Consider the following 21,373-nt stretch of genomic DNA (forward strand, 5'->3'; position numbering starts at 1 on the left):
CCTAACTGTTAGCCATACTGCGTTACCACGTTTCACTTTTGTCAACAAAGACTACCATTTCCTTTGACTCAGATGTCAAATGCCTAGATTAGAACAAAATAAGACCTCACTCTTGGTACACATGCAATTTGTCCACACACACACATTCACAGTAATGTCTACAATATGAAACTCATGCATTCTTACTTATAAGTTCTAAATGTTATATTTTACTGTGTTAGTGATACATAAATTTTCTTGGTGAGTTTACTTCTCTGTCCAGTTAAAAAAGTGAACTGTTTAAAAAATAAATCAATGAAATATAACCTGTGTGCATATTTTCATCTATTTTAATGGCACAATATTTTAATTTCTGTGTTACTATTGTCCCTTATTAGATTTTTTTTATTCTCATAGAAAAATACATTTTAAAACCTAATTCAACATTCAAATACATATCATAATATACCAAAAATATCTGATTTCTAAAAATTCTCCATTGCCATATGGTGATTAATAAAAAACAACATTCTCACACTACATTCACCAATGCAGGGCAGAAATCACAGTTGTTTATATGTAAAGTTATTTAAACAGGCTACTAATCCAGACTATAATTTTCTCTCAGGTAGTCATGTTTACCTTGTTTCTTAACAGTTTAACATTATTTCTAAAAAAGATTGAGCTACTTCAAAGAACAACCATTTGATTGCTTTCTCTCTTCCATTAACTGAATAAAATATTAACTATATATATATATGTTGAAAGGACAGATGCTACATAAATCAAAGTGATTGGCCATTAGTGAAAGAATAGTCTTGAGGAAACTACTAGAGGGAAGATAGCCCATATCAAAGCTAGTGCCAAACTCCTTAAGTATATAATAAAAGTGTGATACATAGAAATATCATGTTTTCTGTCTCCTTAAGTGATACAAAAATTAAAATTTTTCCCAAGGCAAATCCTGAGTTGTTATAATGGCAACATGTAGTCAAGAAAGTCACTAAAATGCCTTCCTCTAGTCATTTCATTTCATTTTTCTCTAAAACAGACAGTATCTATTCCCCTGTAGGGATACTACAATAACATACAGTATTCAGATCAAAAGGATTTGCACTGTAATACCTATTTGCTGACTGATTATGACACTGACTAAATGTAACAACAAACCAATGCTCTGAAGGAATAAAGGGGCATGAGACAGCATTGTCAAATGAACAAAGAAAGTGAGTTTACCTGTTGAAATTAGGCACACTATCTTGAGCCAATTTTCTATTATGGTGTTGTCAAATGAAGACTTCTTTCAAAAGCAAAATGTTTTAGTTCTACAGAAATTAATACTGAGAGAGAGAGAGAGACAGAAAGCTAATAAAAAGATATTATTATGTGATTTTCTATTCATCTGCGATAATAAAGATTTTGTTCATTCCATAACGTCTGTCTAGACATATTATTTTACACTTCACAAAGAACTTGATCACTTTATCTATTACATAACACTCCCCTTAAATGTTGATCCAATCTACTGTTATTTGTGAGCTCACTTATCCAGTGCTTGTAGAAAAATAAGTCTTACCAGAAAATACCACAAAGATATCATTTTGTTTACAGAAGGTGTCTGGTGTTAAGTATAATTATAAAAAAAGTAACTTACACAATAATTAATAAATGTTATAACATACAAAGTAAAAGTAATTACAGTCAGTCAGTCGACTTCCTCTAGTCAGTGGTTTCACAATTAGGGATTCTGCTATACTACTTAGAGTACTCACTGACAAATGAGTTACAATGTGATTCCATAAATAGAGGGAAGAAAACCTCACATTTGGCTAGTACTAAACTCCACTAGCTTGTAACTAAATAAATAAAGTCTATAACTTCCCAGTGCAACTTCAAGCAGATAAAGGCATGAAGGTAATTTAGGTCAGGAGACTTAATAATTACATGGTTCAAACAGGATTACTTAAATTCCAGTTTTTTTGACCATCTTTCTGAAGGCAAGAGTCATTAATTTCAAGATGTGATCGTATGCTCAAGAAAATGTGTATTGTGGGCCAGTGAAAATCTCAAATCCAGATTTTTTTATCTTCTTAATAATGCCAGAGGATTTACTGTAATGAATTTTAAAATGAAAGAGTTCTCAATCATAGCAACAGTTTTAACACTGTGGAGGGGAACATCAGTGCTGATGTTATTTGTTGTACTAATTCTTCTGTTTCCATAGATAATGACAAAAATACACCTTTTCAAAATGTTATAATCTCTGTGCTGACATCGTTGAATAATCTCACTGCATTAATGTTTATTTTCAGAAAAAGAAGTTACACAGCCCATAAGTCACCAATGAAATTTTGGAGGTATTTCAAAAACTAATTAATACAGTTTACTTCTATGAGTGGGACAGAAGTATGTTGTATGCTGATTACTAAGGATGAATCCTGAAATTTACAAGGGAAGAGCAGCTAATTAACAAGTTTCCATAATCTGTGAATGACTCTAAACTCTTACATCACTGTCAGCTATGTTTAAGACTCTTAATGGTGTACAAACAATTTGGAAACTGGTTGATGTTATGATAATTTCCAATAACAATAACATGCCTATAGATCTATATATATATACAAACTATTTACTCAACAAATCAAATACAACAGAATTGTCATTAAATATATGCCTGTTGGCAAAACGTCATTTCTAACAGAACATGAACCAATAAACATACAAGTACGTACCTAATAATCCATTTTGCATAATTCAAGAAAAAAATTTGGATTGCTTTCTTCTGATACCAAATTTAGTGAAATCTTCAACACAAAATAAATTAACTTGTAGATGAAAAAAAGATGTTAAGTTCTATTACAGTATACAAACACTACCATCAGTCTTACTTGTTTTATTAAAGAATAAGAGCTGTAAAAATAATTCTTTGCTACTAGGAATTACAGTGGTAATTTATATATGTGCCATGCATCATGGAAGGCTCATAGAGTCAGTAACACATACAAAAACAATACAAGTAAAATGTTCCTGAAAAATGGTATTTTTATATATTATATAGTGTAATTACTGTTTAAAGAGAAATGCATACTCAAAATAAGAAAACTGTGCTTTCTGGAGACAATCACGTGCACAAATCTAAAATAACACTGAAACTATCAGACTTACAGTGAAGTCCCACCACACTCTCATGACTTCTGTATTAATATTACTAATTGTTTAACATACAGCTAAGATTATTAGTATGGAAACATAAAAAGACTACATATAAATGTGTATTTATTTTTACAACCTTAACTCTATGATCTAAACATCCTATGACTTTTACCTGTATCTAAAACATGAATATAATGCAATTTTTGTACCATTTTGAGGGTTATTCACAGCAAAACAGAGTGCTCCATTTATGGCTTGCCACAGATCTAATGATGGGAAACTTTGGTTTTCATGCCTTCTTGTCTCAAATACCAGCAATGGGCAAGTTGACCTAAAAAACAAGTTTCAAATATTGTGGAATTTGTGCTCAAAAAGGACTAAGTAATAAGATATCTGGTATACCATCATAGCAATATATATATATATATATATAAAATATATTGACAAGTAACTAACAGTTGCTGGCTCTAGCACGGCCAGATGGTTATGACTCTTACCTCACATTCTGAGGGTTGCACATTCAAATCCCTGTCCAACCAAACATGCTCAACCTTCCAGCTGTGGAGCATTATAACGTGAAATTTTCATAAGTAACTGTTAAGTTGAAACATTTCAGCATTCTGTCAGCATCTGACATGTAATTTTCATCAACGGTGTATAACTTACAGCATGAAATACCGTTAACAGCAAGGGCACCCAACAACGTTCATAAGTGAGAACAATACCGTTAACAGCAAGGGCACCCAACAACGTTCATAAGTGAGAACAATACCGTTAACAGCAAGGGTACCCAACAACGTTCATAAGTGAGAACAATACCGTTAACAGCAAGGGCACCCAACAACGTTCATAAGTGAGAACGTAAGGAAAATGTTTAACAAGCTATACTCATTATCAGGTTGAACTGTAGTTCTTGGTAGCTTATTATGATCGGAAGTTAATATTAATTTGTTCTTTACACATCCTATTAGTTACAACCTAAAATATTTTAATAACTATAATATCTGATCTTCTGTTTCCTGCAAGTTCTTGCTGCTCCAACTGAATGCATTTTTTCTCTCAGTATCTGGACTTTATACCTTTATATTAAATAGTTAAGGAAAATAGTGATTAACTTTGCAGTCTTTATTCCACATTTCATAGTTCACTTTGTATAGTTCACATGGCAGCTTCAAATACTGTTACAGAAATATTATATTTAAAAATTCAAAACAATCCAAAATATACGAAGTAAACATTCTATAAATATTAGCTCAATTAATACCTCACTGTTACATGCACTTCACTCACTCGCATTGCAACATTCTAATCACAGAAGATTAAAATACTTACTTTTAGTCATCGACATTTAAATATATGATTAACCTCACTCTGACAAACAAATCAGAACTTATAAATAGTTTATGTCATTTGTAAGTAATATCCTTAAAGAAACTTAAATAAAAGTCAAAAGTTATTTTAAACTAACTTAGAAGAGAATGGAAAAACACTGTGTTAATTGAATGTGCAACAGCAATTTAAGATGTGCAAACTGATTGCATATGCAAGAAGTATAGTTAATATCTTTTTTTCTAGTATAAATATAACTTATACTTTTATGTGTGAACTTGTTAAACAGTATTGCCCTATTACCAGTTAGACAGAGAACACCTCTTAACATAGATTAAGCTACATTATCCAAACATGAACACTTATGTATATGTTTTTGAAAATGTGGATTCCTCAACACTCCAGCCATCTTAAAAAGCTGGATAGGAAAGAAATTCTGTATTACAATAGCAAATAGTTGAGTAGATGCATTTAACTGATTTTGTGACTTCTCTGTTCAAATAGCTATAATTTAAAAAATTACATCAATATTTTTGACATAATTCATCTTCATATCATGATTAATAAGATAGCTTCATTTCCCAGTGTCATACCCATCTGAGCTGCATGGCATACCCAGGATAAGTATCATGAAGTGAGAATAGAAAGACTGCAGGTTCAACTTATATGATTGGTTTTTCAAGCCAAGCTGTACATGAGCCAGCCAGCTAGACTTGCACCATCTGGCCTCTACAATACAGTTTTACCTGTAACCTGGTTAGAAAGTCTGTACCCAAGTATTTGCTCATTAAAGGAAATAATAAAATAACAATCAAATAACTTACAGATGTTTTTCAAATAGCCTACAGATGTTTTTTCAAATAACCTACAGATGTTTCTCAAATAACCTACAGATGTTTTTCAAATAACCTACAGATGTTTCTCAAATAGCCTACAGACGTTTTTCAAATAACCTACAGATGTTTCTCAAATAACCTACAGATGTTTTTCAAATAACCTACAGATGTTTCTCAAATAACCTACAGATGTTTTTCAAATAACCTACAGATGTTTCTCAAATAACCTACAGATGTTTTTCAAATGACCTACAGATGTTTCTCAAATAACCTACAGATGTTTTTCAAATAACCTACAGATGTTTCTCAAATAGCCTACAGACGTTTTTCAAATAACCTACAGATGTTTCTCAAATAACCTACAGATGTTTTTCAAATAACCTACAGATGTTTCTCAAATAACCTACAGATGTTTTTCAAATAACCTACAGATGTTTCTCAAATAACCTACAGATGTTTTTCAAATAACCTACAGATGTTTCTCAAATAACCTACAGATGTTTTTCAAATAACCTACAGATGTTTCTCAAATAACCTACAGATGTTTTTTTCCACATTCATCTTAATGTTTTCAACATTACACAAATATTGGGGCTATTTGCCCCTAAATTTTCTCCAGCTTTCAGCAGTTAAACCATAACTTTAATAATAAAATCTTTTTTTAAGCATAGACTAACCATCAGCAGTGAGGCACTGTATGCTTTACCAATCCACCAAAACCAAGCATCTTTCATTGAAATTGTTAAAATAAAAACACTTACACATAATTAAAGTGAATTTTAACATATGAAAAGCAAACACAGAATATTTATACATTAAGATATACACATTCATCACTTAATATGCAACACAATTAATTATGACAGTTAAAGACAATTTTAAATAATAATAATGTTGTTGCTAGTAGCAGTCCAGAATGTTGAAATAGGAAAAATAGCAACTATTTGCCTTCAAAATCTAAGACCAAGGCCTAAACTACATTTTAAAGCCTGAAAATGTTCAGACCAAAGAGTGTAAAAAGCAATTTACATGTTATTCCATGTCTTTTTTCAGATCATTTAAACAAAATTTCAGAAAAAAATACTGATCTACATCTTTATCACCAATATGGGAAGTCACATTTCACTGTAAACCTTAACAATAGCATTTATTTTGAATAATAATTACACTTTAAAAGTGTTAAGAAATAGTGTTAAGAAAATTAAAAATTCTAAAAGATTTTTAATAAGACATTATGTCAGTAAACTTACTGATAATGATCTATCAGATCATGAAGACAGCCTTTCTCTGTCAAAAGCTTTTGTCCTAAGCCTATAAAACATAAAATAGTTAAAAAATTAACAAACACAAGAATTATTTGACAACTTCTGTGAATTAAAAATGAATAAGTAAATGATATATATATTTTTATACATGTGCTCTGTGTTCTAAAATATTAATAATTCAACACAATATAATGATAGAAAAAGTAGCTATTAATTTTATTTGGTAACTTACACTCATATTCCTATGTGAAATACTCATAATATATTATAAGGTGAAGACAACCATAAAGGACCTTTTTTTTTCTCTAAAATATTATGACAAGTCTAAAGCTCATTGATGTGAATATCACACTTTCCATACCTCTCTCTAGCCCATCAATGAACAATACTTAATTATGTTGGTTCTTTACTCTAAGATACTGTCAGCAGATAGTATTGCTTATTAATATTGTTATTGATAATTTCGACGTGGAAGTGTCAGACAAAGGACTGGCCTTAAAAAGATTTCACATTTCAGTTCTCAGCTTTTCAGATAGGGGTAAGTCTCTGAACAAACTCCCTCCCACATGTGTAACATTCTGATAGACTTATCTGGATACCTCCCCAAAAAAAAAAATTCTGGTTCCAACACTGCAATATATTAGAATTCTTTACAGTTTCTCTTCCCTAAAACTGCAAGTAAAAAGCAGAGAAAAACTAATATTTTAAAAGTATCCCAATTCTTAAAATTAGCAAAATATTTTCATGACCCTAAACATTTGACTTAAATATCTAAATGTTTCACTTTGCCACTGATCAAACAATTTATACTGGCCAATTACAAGCAAAACTCAGGCATAAGTCTTTAAAATCAAACTGTATCTCTTCAGTTAAGTGAAATAGTGAAGTTATATAATGGTGTTTATCCTCAACAAGTATGTGTTCAAGTAATAATGTTTGAACTTATTAAATATTAGTTTTATTAGAACTATAAATTCAACAAATATTAAATAAAGATTCCGAGCAGAAGTGCTAACATTCTTGTTAGAACATTTCAGCCAACCTTTATTTCACCTATTTTATCATTTAAAAAGTTAATTTTAACTAATCAGATCAACAGATTCCACAATGCATAAAGTACATCAATGTGTTTTCTTTGACTACAAATATTATTCAAGTACACTGAACTTACTGTTGTGTGCAACAAGAATTATCAATAATAAAACAGCACTCTTCAGTAGATTAATACGGGCCCCAGAAATATGTTTTTGAGACAATACCAAATGAAGAAATTCAAACATGGCTGGTGAAGTTAAATCTTGCTGATTATATACTGAAAAAATTATAGTAAAAAACTGGGGTTTCAAAAAGACTGTTAATATTTCATATAGTTTAAAAATCAAATTTAAAGATTTTTTTTTCAAACTAATTTGTAAGCCATTACAATTACCAATGTTTTGTTTTATATTTATATTTTTCACTTAATGACACTCTTGAATGTATAATTGTTACCAATCTTCTGTAAATAACAAAAACAATACTTTATACTGAAAATTATAAAGACAATGTCAAAACAGTTCTGGATCCAAATTTAACATGGTAGAAGTTTTGGTTTAAACCCCTGTGGGAAAAACTCAAGAGGCAAATCACGGACGCTCAGGAACTGTTGTTTTTCATCAGTCCCACACTCATTCATAGGTTAGGCCGGTCTTGAAGGATAGGGGAGTATCTTGTTTGAAGTTTGGGAAAACTGAAAAGTCAGAAGGTCTGTGGAGGACAGCTGGACCATTTCAACGGGGGTGAATTCAATCTTGAGATAGGGTCTTCAGATGAAGAAATTTGTGAAATAGCAATGACATCCAAGATGCAGCCCATCACAGGATGCACTGAATTAAACAGACAGAGTGGCGAGAGAGGAGATAAAAAAAAAAGAGCAGAGAAAGAGGGAGTAGGAAGAAGAAGTAACAAAAAAACAACATTAACTTTAAAATAAAAGTTATATAGAAAGGTGACCTTTCAGGGCCTGTCTTTCACCCCTATACCAAGGTCTGATGATCAATTTGCATGTCATTATTGCTGTGGACCTCCACCAGAAACTCCTCTGGCTTCGTCCTGCCCAGGCATAGTTCACTATCTTATAACTTGTGCTTCCGTATAAATCTTCTATTAGAGCCATTCAGTTATATTTATGGGTAATAAATTAAAAAACATTTTTTATTAATTTGTTGAGCAAGCATGTAGTTCAGATCAAGTGATGGTCAAACATATATTTATAATAGTTCAAACTTTAATTATAAACTTTGTTTCCATTAAATTGTAATATCCATTTTACTTACTGTAATGATATATTAATGTTTAGAAGAATAATTTGTATTTGTTGGTTGAAAGAGAATGTGTTTCATTTTTTGGAGGTTAACTAAAAAGTGTACTCACTTTTCTTCAGTTATTAAATTTAGAATATTCTAAGGATACATACCATTGTTGTCTGCAACACATGCCAACGAATGAAGGCAAAATTCTGTGATGGTCAAATTACTAGTTGAGCTCAAAAGTGTCACAATGAAGCTTATTCCATCAAGTTCCCTAAAACATGCCTTTGCTACATCTACATAATAAAAGAGAAAAAATTAGGGAACACAGCAGCATAGGGAGAATTGAAATTAGATTCACTACATATCACAGATCCATTTGTAGACTATAAGCATATCTGACTAAAGCTTAAATAAACAAGTCAATTTTAAAGCATTATACTTCCCACTGCATTCAATAAAATCATTAAACTAATTAGGTGGTCATTGAAAAGACCCAATTTATTTGCATATTAAGTTGTTTTCTTTATGAAAATTGTATCTTATCACAATCTAAAGTTAATGTGTTACTTTGTCACATACACCCCTCATGTCCATAAAACTACAAATATTAAGGGTTCACTGAAATAGCATGCACCTTCATTTATAAAAAAAATATTCCTGAAATATTTGGTTCTTAAGAGGGTGTAATCTAAAGTACATTTCTCTCATAAAAATTTCTATAAAAATAGATAGAATCGACAAAACTGAGCCTATGAGAACTGTTTGACAGCCCTTAATAGTTCAACATTACCTCAAATGTTTAGAAATATAGTTAAAATGTTAATAATAGAATTAAAAACATATTTAAAAAACTTTGGGGAAGTCTTTGGCTGTTCCATTTATTTTTTTAACATCTTATGAAACTGGACAAAATTTGGTGGTAATTTCTCTCTGAGCTGGAGTATAGCTTACCGTTATTGCTGCAAATAGCTGTCAAGGTCTTCAATGTTTCAAGCATAACAACATCGTTTGAATTTTCATGACACTTCAGGCAAGACAGCAGGTTATTCAAGTCTGATCTAAGTTCTGAAAATTACTTCAGATAATGAAACACAATCTGATATAGAAAAGAAAAGTGTTAAATATTTTGTCAAGTTGTCTGCACTAAGTAAAACAAGTGCCTGTTATCTGAAGAACAGCATTTAGGGAAGTGAATATATTGCAACTAAAAATATATGTTAGAATGTTAGGAGTCAGAGACACCACAGATTATGCTTACTACAAATGTTTTCTGTTAAAACTACACATACCTATAAACAAAAATATAGCAAATTACTCTGTGTAGAACTATGAGCAGTGACTACTTTGATTCATGTTACACAAACTTATTTATTAATTACAATTACTATTGTTACTGGTTAATCAAAATTAGTGGTTCTGACTGTTACTGTTTATGATTATTCTAACAATAAATTAATTAAAATTCAGGTTAACTCAGCTATCACAAGAATAATTGATTATTCTTTGATAGATTGTTTAGGCAGAATATTCATGATGTGTATACTGGAATGTATGGCAACTGCCTGTTGACATATCAATTTCCATCTTTCATCTTCAGGTCAGTGTGTGTAAACTTGTGGATTGTGAAGAATGTGCTGTAATTACTTTGTTTATCCCTAGTTATGACTGGTGGAAAGGCTGCATGTGAATTCATCCAATAGTAACTATAGATTACTCTCCTCTAATACTGAATTTATGTTGATGGTTTTATTGCATTAAACTAGAGATATTTCTCATTTTTCCTTGTATTCCAAAATTTTTCAATGTCAAAGATTCCAGTTTAGTTTATGTCTGGTTGATGTGTTCTGCAATGGCTGAATTTTTAGATTTTCATGTGTCTTTTACTGTCTACACATTCTTTTATCTTCTCTCCATTTCTCCAATATATGTTTCATCGAATTTCACAGGTTACATGTTTTGTGTTTTACATTAATAGGATTCTGTTTGGCTTTCACTAGAACAAATTTTATTGTCTTATAAGATTTCCAGTGGACATCTATGTTGAGCTCCTTGATTCTACATCCTCCAAAATCACTAGAATACTACAATAGATCTACAACATTTTACAGACTGTGACCTGAAAGTGAAAGAGAGTAGACTCAAAACATTGTCTTCTACACTTGTTCTTTATCACAACAGTTGTCATACATTCCAGTATACTTATCAATAATCAACTAATCGAAATTAAGATTTCTCATTACTACAACTTTAAAAACAGCTGTAAAGAAAGTTTCATTGTGATTAGATAGAGCAAGAATTATGCCATGTTGTCATAGTAGAATAAATACATAGGTTTAAAAGTTTTAGTCATAGTTTCTATAAACATTCCTCTGTTCGTGAACTTGAACATGTTTAATTATATCCTTGTGAAACTACAGAAATTTTATTCAATGAGAAAATGTCATAGAACTTGAGATAAGGTAAAGTCTATACACTTTAGATACATGGTGAATGGATCTCAAATATATATTTTGTTTGTTTTTTATTGTGTTCACCAAAAAGAATAAAAATCAAAAATCATTAAACTAACAGAAAACATTCACTCTTTAGTAAAGATATATGAAACTTTTCCAAGGTGTGGGGCAGACAGCAATGTTTTAATGTACTTACAGGCCACACCATATGAATAAATAGTAAAATTTAAAGAGACTGCAATTTCTTTATATTTTAAGAACTCATCACAGGTTTGATGTGGGCCATAAAATTGCACCTGCCTGGTTTAGTGAGTGTTGTACATAAATACAAAATATTCTGATGATCAAATTTTCACTGCAAATATTTTTAAGTATATCTTATTCAAACATGAGTAATACAGTAGCAGTAGTTATGATTGAAATACTCCTGCATATACTTGAACTGGAAGTACTTGTTTGTTGCAAAAAATTAAGCCCATCTGTCTGGTATAAATTATAAGATCATATATTTGGAGTGGGAAACACTACCTTCAGAGTCACTAATTAGTTTCCATCTGTTCTTGAATACAGCCCTCCACTGATGAAATTTATATTTACTTCTGCCATACCAAAAAGAATTTACCATTTTTTGATAAAATCATTCACATTATGGATGAGTGAAATCATTACTGGTTCTTTTAACAAATCATCAATCTACTAAGGCTCTTTGGATTGCACTTCCTCAAAGTGCACATTATTTCCTTGCAGTAAAACAGTTTTATTTATTGGTTACCTCCATTGGTATGGGCAATTTCTGTTAAAGTTTGTAACAGAAAAAGAATTGTAGGAGGCAAGAATAATAATTTTTATCCACAGGAATATACACAAAATATAAGAAGGGATTCTGAGAGGGAAAAACAAAACAGACACATTCCCCTAAACAATGGACATAAGGAAAGCACATTTGAAGCTCAAGTTACTTTGGTTAATAACATATGTAAAAGATAATATCACCACAAAGTTATAATTTTGCTATACTGAAAATGTATTTCTAATACATTGGTACTTACCTGACCTCACAAGATTAGCTATTCTTATTCAGTGTTGCCCTCTATACACACACACTTGTTTCTTTAGGCATGCCACAAGCCTTCCACTCACCCTAGTGGAATTGGAAGATTCTACTATGTTTCTCATCCATACCATCATGCATCATCTCTTCACCAGTAAGAGCAGAATATGCTTACATAATGCATGTGATTCCCTCTATACTCCTTTACCAAACTATCATTTCAAAGTTTGACAAAAGATGTCAGCACTGGAAAAACGTGGGGTGGGAGGATGAAAAGTGTTAAGGAGGTAAGTACCAATTGGAAATACACCTTCAGTATACAAAAATTATAACTTATGATACAGTACTTGTCTCCTCTCTCAAGATTAGCAAGAATCCCACATTGAGAAAGAGAAGGAACATGTGCAAGGGAATGACAGAAGTAACCTCCAAAATCATCTGATGGATACCCTTGAAAATCAGAGATTCAGGCCCGAAGAAGTTAATCGTACCACTTCTAAGCCAGGTATACTCTTCACCCATGTCTGAAGAAATGTGCAAGATATATGGGCAGAAAATCAAAGAATCATATCCAAGTGTGAAAAAATATGTTAGAAAAGTGATCTTAACCAGAGAAAGATATTGCAACTCAATCCTTCAATGAGAAAAGTGGGTAAACAAGGGTATGCCCCTTAGTGTTGAGCAGCTAAGGTGTGGCAGACTAAGTTTGGTAAACTAACTACATCTAAAATCTCCTTGCAGAGTCAACATCTACACAAGGGTATGATGAGAATCATACCATTTTCACCTCAAAACCATGAACAAGAGAATTGAGAACCACTCCAATTCATGGGTATGACACAAGAATTGGTTCTGAACTAATCTGGTACTTGACATCTGGTATCAAAAAGATGTTTACTGCATGTAATCAACTCACCCTACCATGAAACAGGCCAGGACCATTGAATTGACAATAATATCCCCATAAAAGAGAGTATGAGAAATAGCCAGGGACAATCCCATGCACCACAGTTTTGACCTAAAACACAGACTGATGAAACAGACAACTCAAAACCAGTGTGAGAAATTATGTTGATTGGTTCACTCTAAATCTAAAACCTGTCAGGAGGTACTGGCATCCACACAAGGATAGGATGAGGCTCCCATTCAAAGAGGTGAACTGCGTTCTGATGTCTTACTTCGTTGTATGGATTATTGCAAGTTGGAGGATACTATATTATCTATACCCCCTGAACATCACCATCCTACTCTTTAACTGAATGGTTATTATATGGGACTCATTCAGTAGAGTGCCTCCATGGTCAACCACCCCAGCAGCTTGGAACTGGAAAGTGGCAAGGACCACCATACCCCACTCAAAGAAAGTAAGGTGACAATAAGTTAGAAAGTCTGGAGGAATGTCATCACTGGAGACAGTGCAATGGGTGATCACAAAATCTTATTTTGAAAAGCAGATAATACAGAATTATTTACTCTAGGCATTGCAGGGATGGAAGGCAACTGCCTTCTGCTTTACACATGCAATTCATGAGTAATACAGTCCCAAATAGGCATGTTTGTGAACAAAATATCGTGAGGTTATTCACCTTTAAGAAGTCGTATGGAACATTCCATAAAAAGTGAGTCAAAATGATTGTAAAGTGCAGATTTACAGTTAAAGAATACCTGGTAGAACACTACTTGTCATGGAGTGGGATTCATGTGATCAAAAACAGATAAAAGCCCCTGAAAGAAAGAGAGTATGCATTAAAACTTACTAGTTAGAGTTGCACCAAAGTCTAAATAACAATCATGGGTGGTATACATAACCACAACCAACAAAAAAACACAATATGATGGAGATAGTGGGAGATAAACATACTAGAAGTGGTCTGCATGTTGGACTACAGATTCTTCTCCACTGGACAAAAAAATTCAAGAAGCAAAGGAAAAGTGAAGTGTCAGATCTGATGGAATTAAAGGACAACTGGACAAAGTCCAGGGAGGAAGAATAGGCTAATATAACCAAATGATGGACCCAATTGGTAAGGATAGAAGATGGAAGATCTTGAAGGGAGGAGGATTGCAAAGGGATAAAACGTTGGGAAGGTGTGACCCAGAAGATAGCAGTATAGGCTATATAAGAATGAAGAGCTGTGACCAGGCACAGAAGCCTATCTGAATCCATCTGAGGGGAAGACAGGAAAAAGAAAGAAGGGAATAGGAGAAACAGCTCTCCCAAACTGCTAAGGTCTTCAAGGGAAAGGAAAAATCCTGATAAAGGAGATGATAGGTAGGTTAATAAAGGATATGTGAAACATCATTGACATCCACAAGCTAAGAGAAAAAAGAAATATGTTCTAAGAAAAAGATGAAACATGGAACACTAGGAATGTGGTTCAAACAGAGCCAATGTGAGGGAATGTCTGAGGCAATGTAATAAATCCAGAAAGGTATGACACCTGAAAGAGCAATGAATTTGGAAGGAAAGTATGAATACTGTAAGAACAGGGGAACTGGAAACATTACGGTATTGAAAAAAACGAAAGGTATGGGAATAGACCACTCAGTATAACTGAAAAGTTAGGAGACTGAAAACCCACAGTTGAAAAGTCAGGTAAGAATTTCTACCACACAAGGCTTGTTAGTAGGAAATTCTGTGATAGTAGATCAACTGCAGAATACCTTCCACTTACACTGACACACATCCACAAAAGATAGTCAGATGTAACTAGCTAGCTAACAAGGAAGTAACTTGATATATGAAACCAGATCATTGCATCTAGACCCAAACAAAAGTTGTGGAGGATGAGATATAGGGCATGTTATAGAAGTTCACAAAGAAAGGAAGAAGAAATGGATGAGGGATGGGACAAAAGGAACAGTCATTGAAACCTTGGAAGGCAAAACTGATCTGGCCCATAGGCAGCTATCAGGAGGACTCAATAAGAAATGGAGAGGACAAGAGAAATCATCCAATAAAGTAATCAGAGGGGTACACATAAAGAAAATTGAGTGACCAATCCAATATGAAGGCATCAACGTCCAGAGCTTGTGGATGAGGTACAGGTGACCTAAAGAGAGATAACTTGGTGTTGAGGCCTATAGCAAGACATCCACATGGGAAGAACTCCACCAATGGCAAAGATTCATGGAAACAAGATGATCAAATGCCCACTCCATGGGATATATCATGATTGAAAGCACCAGGCACATGATATACAATATGAGAAATTACAAATAGTGTAAGATTTGTTTAGTGTGCTTATGAACTTCAAAAATGTATTACTTGATCATCAATAAGTTTAAAAAAAACACCATAAAACAGTATGAAAGAGAAATGTTTTTGTTGCTGAACAAGATAAAATTACATCTGTTTTAAAATTATTATGTACAGTAATTACTCATCTCAGCCAATGCAAAAAGTGTAATATGTACAATACAGTTATACTATGTGTTATGGACAGAATATACACCAAGAATGATTACTATAAAAAAAAGGAATTATAATCATATTAATAACTTACCATCATAATCATTATCCATTTCTTTCTTTCATTATGACTTCTAAATCACTGCAAAATAGAAAAAGCCAAGTATTATTCACACACACACACACACACATTAACACATTAATCGAAAATACAAAGTCACGTTTATAAGAATGGCATTAAAGATTTTTTTGTACATGTCAACAGAGAGGATGCTAATACATGGACATGGCAACACTCTTATTAAGAATCATGTTATTAGTCACTTTTTCACACAGTTATTAGTACTGGCTGTAAATATCGCATCTGTAATTTCAAAGAAATATTGAACAAAAAGCTGTATCAAAAAGTATCTTATCCAGTCAAGACTTGAGTTTAAAATATTTGGCTTGCCAAATAAACACTAATCGCAAAACCACAACTGCATGGTCTGCTTGTACGCACCACTAGCTTTGACAGTGCAGATTATACAGGCAAAATACATAAAGATTTGCACCAATAAGGTTACATCAGCAAAATATTCATACAAATCAAAGTTAGCCCAGTGTTGCAGAAACATTACACAGCTATGTTTTTTCAGACAGGATGGACTGCCTTCAGGTGTGATGGATACAGTTTATTTAAGGGGCATCAAAGGAAAATTGACAAATATTTAAAAAAGTAAAAGTGATTTTAAGTGTTCTATTGTTATTCTATACTTAAGTTGAGTGGATAAGACATCCTAGATAGCCCAACAGGGCTCTTGTTGACCTTAAATTGTATGCATACAGAAAAAGTGTACAAAATATTTAGACAACAGGTAAAAATTTCCATCAAAAACCAGATTTTATTTCTAAAAAAAGAAATGGTGCATTCTGAATTTGAATAAATGACAAATCTTACTGAGCAGTGTTATATACTATAACACTGGATGGTAACCTGTAATTTTACACAAATAATTGTGATTGTTATAAAACTATTGCACCTTGGTGAAAAGGAGCATTTCTTAAACTTTATATCTTATATTTCCCTTCCTTTTAACTTGGTGAAATTTTATTTTACTTAATATATTAACAAAAAAATTAGTTTGGTGTTAATTTTACACAAAGCTAGATGAGGAATATCTGTGATAGCCATTCCTGATTTAATAGTGTGTTTGTGTTTTTATTATAGCAAATTCACATTGGGCTATCTGCTGGGCCCAACAAGGGGAATTTAACCCCTAATTTTAGCATTGTAAAACCATAGACTTACTGCTGTAATGGCAGGGGGGATGATTTAATAATGAAAGACTAGAGAGAAGACAGCTAGACATAACTGAATGACAACTCTTGGGTTACTCATTTACAAGTGAATAGTGGCATTGACTGTCACAATCTAACATCCCAAGGATGAAAAGGTGAGCATGTTCTGTGACAGGAATTCAATCCTGCAATATTCAGATTGTAAATAGAGCACCTTAATCATCAGGCTAAAACAAAGAAATTAGATAAACACCTGTATAGTATGATCACATCACCTTTAGCAGAAGAGAAACTATTCTAAGCAAAACAGACTCAATGTATAAGGTTCTGGTAGTCATTTGTGATGTGGTAAACCAAAATCTTCTATAAATGTAAGTTCTTTATTTATAAACGTGTGTGCATGTGGATCATACAATGTGGATCAGAAAATAAGAAGTAAGGAGTATGTCTTCAACTCAGAGAAATATATAAAAACTAAAAACATTTGAACATTAAGGGTGTGTGCTTTGAAAATTTTGATAATTCTGCAGATCTAACGTAGGCCTAAAGACCAAACAAAATACACGCACATGGTCCAATGTAAGGCTACTCAGCATTACATTGTTATATTACTTTGTCACTATTAATATTTCTATTAACTGTTACCACTACTATACCTGGCCAAAAATATGAACTAATTATTATATTAATAAAGTAATTTATTCTAATACAATAACTAATTTTAGTATGGTTATATCAAACTATTTAAAGTCCAGTTAGTAATCCTTAACATTTTTGTCATAAAGGTTAATTATAAAAATATGAGTAAGACAATAAAGCAAACAAATGTGGAATCTTCAGTTATAAAATGATAAGTGAATTCTGTATTTCATTAATTCACATCCATTTTACCTTACATTTCCAAAATTAAATGGTTAATACTGTGTCAGATTGATGATCAATATAGAGCTGTTACTAGGCGAAAAATATTGTTACTATGTTGTTAGTACAGGGTACAGAAAATCGGTTGTTGGTGGTGGGGGGTAACAATTGTTTGTTTGTTTGTTTTTGAATTTCACAGAAAGCTACTCGAGGGCTATCTATGCTAGCCATCCCTAATTTAGCAGTGTAAGACTAGAGGGAAGGCAGCTTGTCACCACCACCCACCGAGAACTCTTGGGCTACTCTTTAACCAACGAATAGTGGGATTGACCGTCACATTATAACGCCCCCACAGCTGAAAGGGCGAGCATGTTTGGCGCAACGGGGATGCGAACCCGCGACCCTCAGATTACGAGTCGCACGCCTTAACACGCTTGGCCATGCTGGGCCTATTGGGGGGGGGTAACAAAGTAACATTATTTCATTACACCATTTAAGTAACATCTGGATTTACTATTACTTAACTACCCTAAAATATATTTCACTTAAGTAAAATCAAGAAGAAATGATATACTTTTATACCGCTACAATTGTTGAGTTTATATCTAGGAAGGCCTTTTACCTGTGAATTTAAGTTGAATGTTGGCTATTTTTAATAATTCTCTCATAACTTATTTTTTCTCACTATTTTTTACTTTATTCCTACTTATTTGGTGCACTTAACTTTTTACTTCTTGACTTCTTTTTATTGTTATCATTATTAATATAACTGGTGTCTATTTTATTTTTACTAACAAAATTATAACTTTCAAAGCCAAGTATTATTGATAGTAGTAGTAAAATAGTACTGGAAAGGAAATACGACTTTGTTCGAACTCAGAAATATGAGCTGTTCGAATCAGAAAATGATTAGCTAATAATTTAAATCAGTAAGTTAAATTCTGTGAATAACACTTAACCCTTAGAGCTGGAGGCTATGTGTAATATTGCACTGCTAATATACAAACAAATAAATTAAATAATTACGAAAATGATCATATAATTAGAATCACTACTTAAACACACATGGAATTACCATTTAACTATCATTACCTCGTCATAATTTTTGAGCCAGACGACTTTTACTTTAAAGTTATACGAAAAACGAGAGAGCGTCGCAAATATGTAAAATTAAGAAATGTTTTATTTTCTTTCAAGAATCAATAGTAATAATTAATATTATTATTATTGAAGGTATATTTTATTGTGGCTTAAATTAATATTTATTATGAATATCAATAATACAAAAAAAATTCTAAAACACTTTGAAGGCGGTAGCTTTTTTTAACTTCAAAAACGTAATGTATTTGTGCAACCCTTCACAAAATGTTTTCCGCGAAAACCTGCGGTTGAGCGAGAAAATCGTGTACAGTTTGGTTGAAGTAAGATTTTTTTGTTTGTTTTGAATTTCGCACAAAGCTACTCAAGGGCTATCTGTGGTAGCCTTCCCTAATTTAGCAGTGTAAGACTAGAGGGAAGGCAGCTAGTTATCACCACCCACCGCCGACTCTTGGGCTACTCTTTTATCAACGAATAGTGGGATTGACCGTCACATTATAACGTCCCCACGGCTAAAAGGACAAGCATGTTTGGAGCGACGAGGATGCGAACCCGCGACCCTCAGATTAAGAGTCGCACGCCTTAACACGCTTGGCCATGAAGTAAAGAAACAGACCGGCTATATGTAAATCCGCAATCAGCCTACAAATCGTACCGGCCTACATTCCCTTCTTCATTGGCTATTTTATTTATTGGATCAGCCTTATTGATGTCTCGCTGTTAGTTCCTAGTGGTAATCAAGTGCAATGTTTCGAGGAAACAACAAGCTGGTCTTGAGTTTATGAATATTTTGTAACATTACGAAATTACAGCAATTTCAAGTATTGATACTACTTAGTCATGGATCGGTAACTCAAAGAAGGAAGTTTAAAGTTAGAAACAAGTTATTCTGATATATTGACTGCAGTTTAAGGTGGACCCTTGCTTTACTTTACTACCAAAAAATAAGAAAATTTATTCCCAAAATGTAGCAACCGCCATCCAAACCGACTGAATTAGCAACCAATAACAAACGTGAGTGCGACGAGAGTTGTTTGTTTTATGGATTTACGTTCATTAAAAATAAAGATTCCCTTGAGGCACAGTGCGTCATGTGGAACAAAATAGTTACCTAACTGGGACAGCATTTCGAGGGAGGAGGGGTCATTAGGTGTTTTCAAGAGAAAGGTTAATGTACTTACGGACTAAAAACTTCAATGTTAAAAACTATTGAAACAAACAACAAAAATAAATCAGATGCATTTTACAAAGTATGTTATCACATTGGGCTTGTGGAAGAAGCATTATGTTTGAATAAAATCTCGTTAAACCTTGCACGAGAGATATTGTAACGTCTATACTTCATGAGCAGGCTAGTAAAAAAGTTAAGGTATTACAGATATCAAACAATACTTTCACCTGGCAAATTCGGGGTCTTGTTGAGAATAAGCAAGTTTCCAACTAAAATTTTGTGAAGCATTATAGTTAGATGAGTTCGCTGACGTGTCAGAAATTGCAGTATTGCTGGCATTTTTGCATTATATATTTCATATATTTATTCAGGAGGACCTGCTCTTATGTGAATCTTTGCAAAGCAACACAACTTGTGAAAACAATATTCAACTGCATTAGCATCTTCATGAAAAGAAATGAAATTATTTGTGAAATATTTGATGATGTGTACAGTGATTGCTCCATGGCAATGATTGGAAAAACAGCTGGTGTTGTAACACGAATCAAAATTGTAACACCTGGCTGCACCAGCAGTCACTGTGTTCTCTATAGACAAACAATTACCATAAAGATTAATCTCTTAAAGATGTGCAAATTATCAAATATATAATATTAAAACTCGATCACTGAAATATAGACTATTAAAATTCTGTGTAAAGAAATTACTAGGCAGCACACAGTGCGACTTCTACATACAGAGCTATCATGAAACAAAATGTTTTTGAGACTTTTTGAGCTTCGTTGTGAAGTATGGTATTTTGTATGTTCTGATTATCAGACTGCTTCTTAAATATTTTGTGGCTGCTAAGACTTGGGTATCTTGCAGATATCTTTAAACATCTAAATGAAGTGAATTCTTCTCTGCAAGAAAAGGATGTTACCATTTCTATTGCAAAAGAGAAAAATTCATCAACACTGCGGAAACTGACCTTTTATACTTCGTGCATACACAACAGGAACTTTGACTGCTTCACGACATTCAATGATTACTCTCCCCGAAATTAATTCTATACCTGGTGAAAATATTTTCAGTAACATTGCATAGCACTTGTGTGACTTACACTTCACTTTGTTGGGATATTTTCCTCCATCAAATGACTACAATGAATGGACATAATCCATTTGCACTAACAGACAAACCAGTCGGTTTAT

At 32.8% G+C, this 21,373-nt stretch overlaps 1 protein-coding gene across 9 annotated transcripts in view; it reads right to left on the bottom strand.

Annotated features, from left to right (window-relative positions):
• LOC143256503 (uncharacterized) overlaps window positions 1–21,373 on the bottom strand; it is a 66,810-nt gene that overhangs the window by 34,530 nt on the left and 10,907 nt on the right. For 3 of the 9 annotated variants that reach the window (XM_076513811.1, XM_076513806.1, XM_076513813.1), the window contains exons 1-7: window positions 19,004–19,095; window positions 15,864–15,911; window positions 9,805–9,918; window positions 9,018–9,146; window positions 7,734–7,874; window positions 6,548–6,608; window positions 3,342–3,463 (exon numbers count right to left, since the gene is read on the bottom strand). In XM_076513811.1, coding sequence (XP_076369926.1) covers window positions 3,342–3,463; window positions 6,548–6,608; window positions 7,734–7,874; window positions 9,018–9,146; window positions 9,805–9,918; window positions 15,864–15,882 — 586 coding nt within the window. In that variant the 5' untranslated portion in view covers window positions 15,883–15,911; window positions 19,004–19,095. Of the gene's footprint in view, window positions 1–3,341; window positions 3,464–6,547; window positions 6,609–7,733; window positions 7,875–9,017; window positions 9,147–9,804; window positions 9,950–15,863; window positions 15,912–18,533; window positions 18,781–19,003; window positions 19,096–21,373 lie in introns of those variants that run through there. The other 6 variants (XM_076513807.1, XM_076513809.1, XM_076513808.1 and 3 more) reach the window with 6 other exon arrangements.

The sequence above is a fragment of the Tachypleus tridentatus genome, chromosome 7, assembly GCF_004210375.1.
Source record: "Tachypleus tridentatus isolate NWPU-2018 chromosome 7, ASM421037v1, whole genome shotgun sequence".
Classification (NCBI taxonomy): Eukaryota; Metazoa; Arthropoda; class Merostomata; order Xiphosura; family Limulidae; genus Tachypleus; species Tachypleus tridentatus.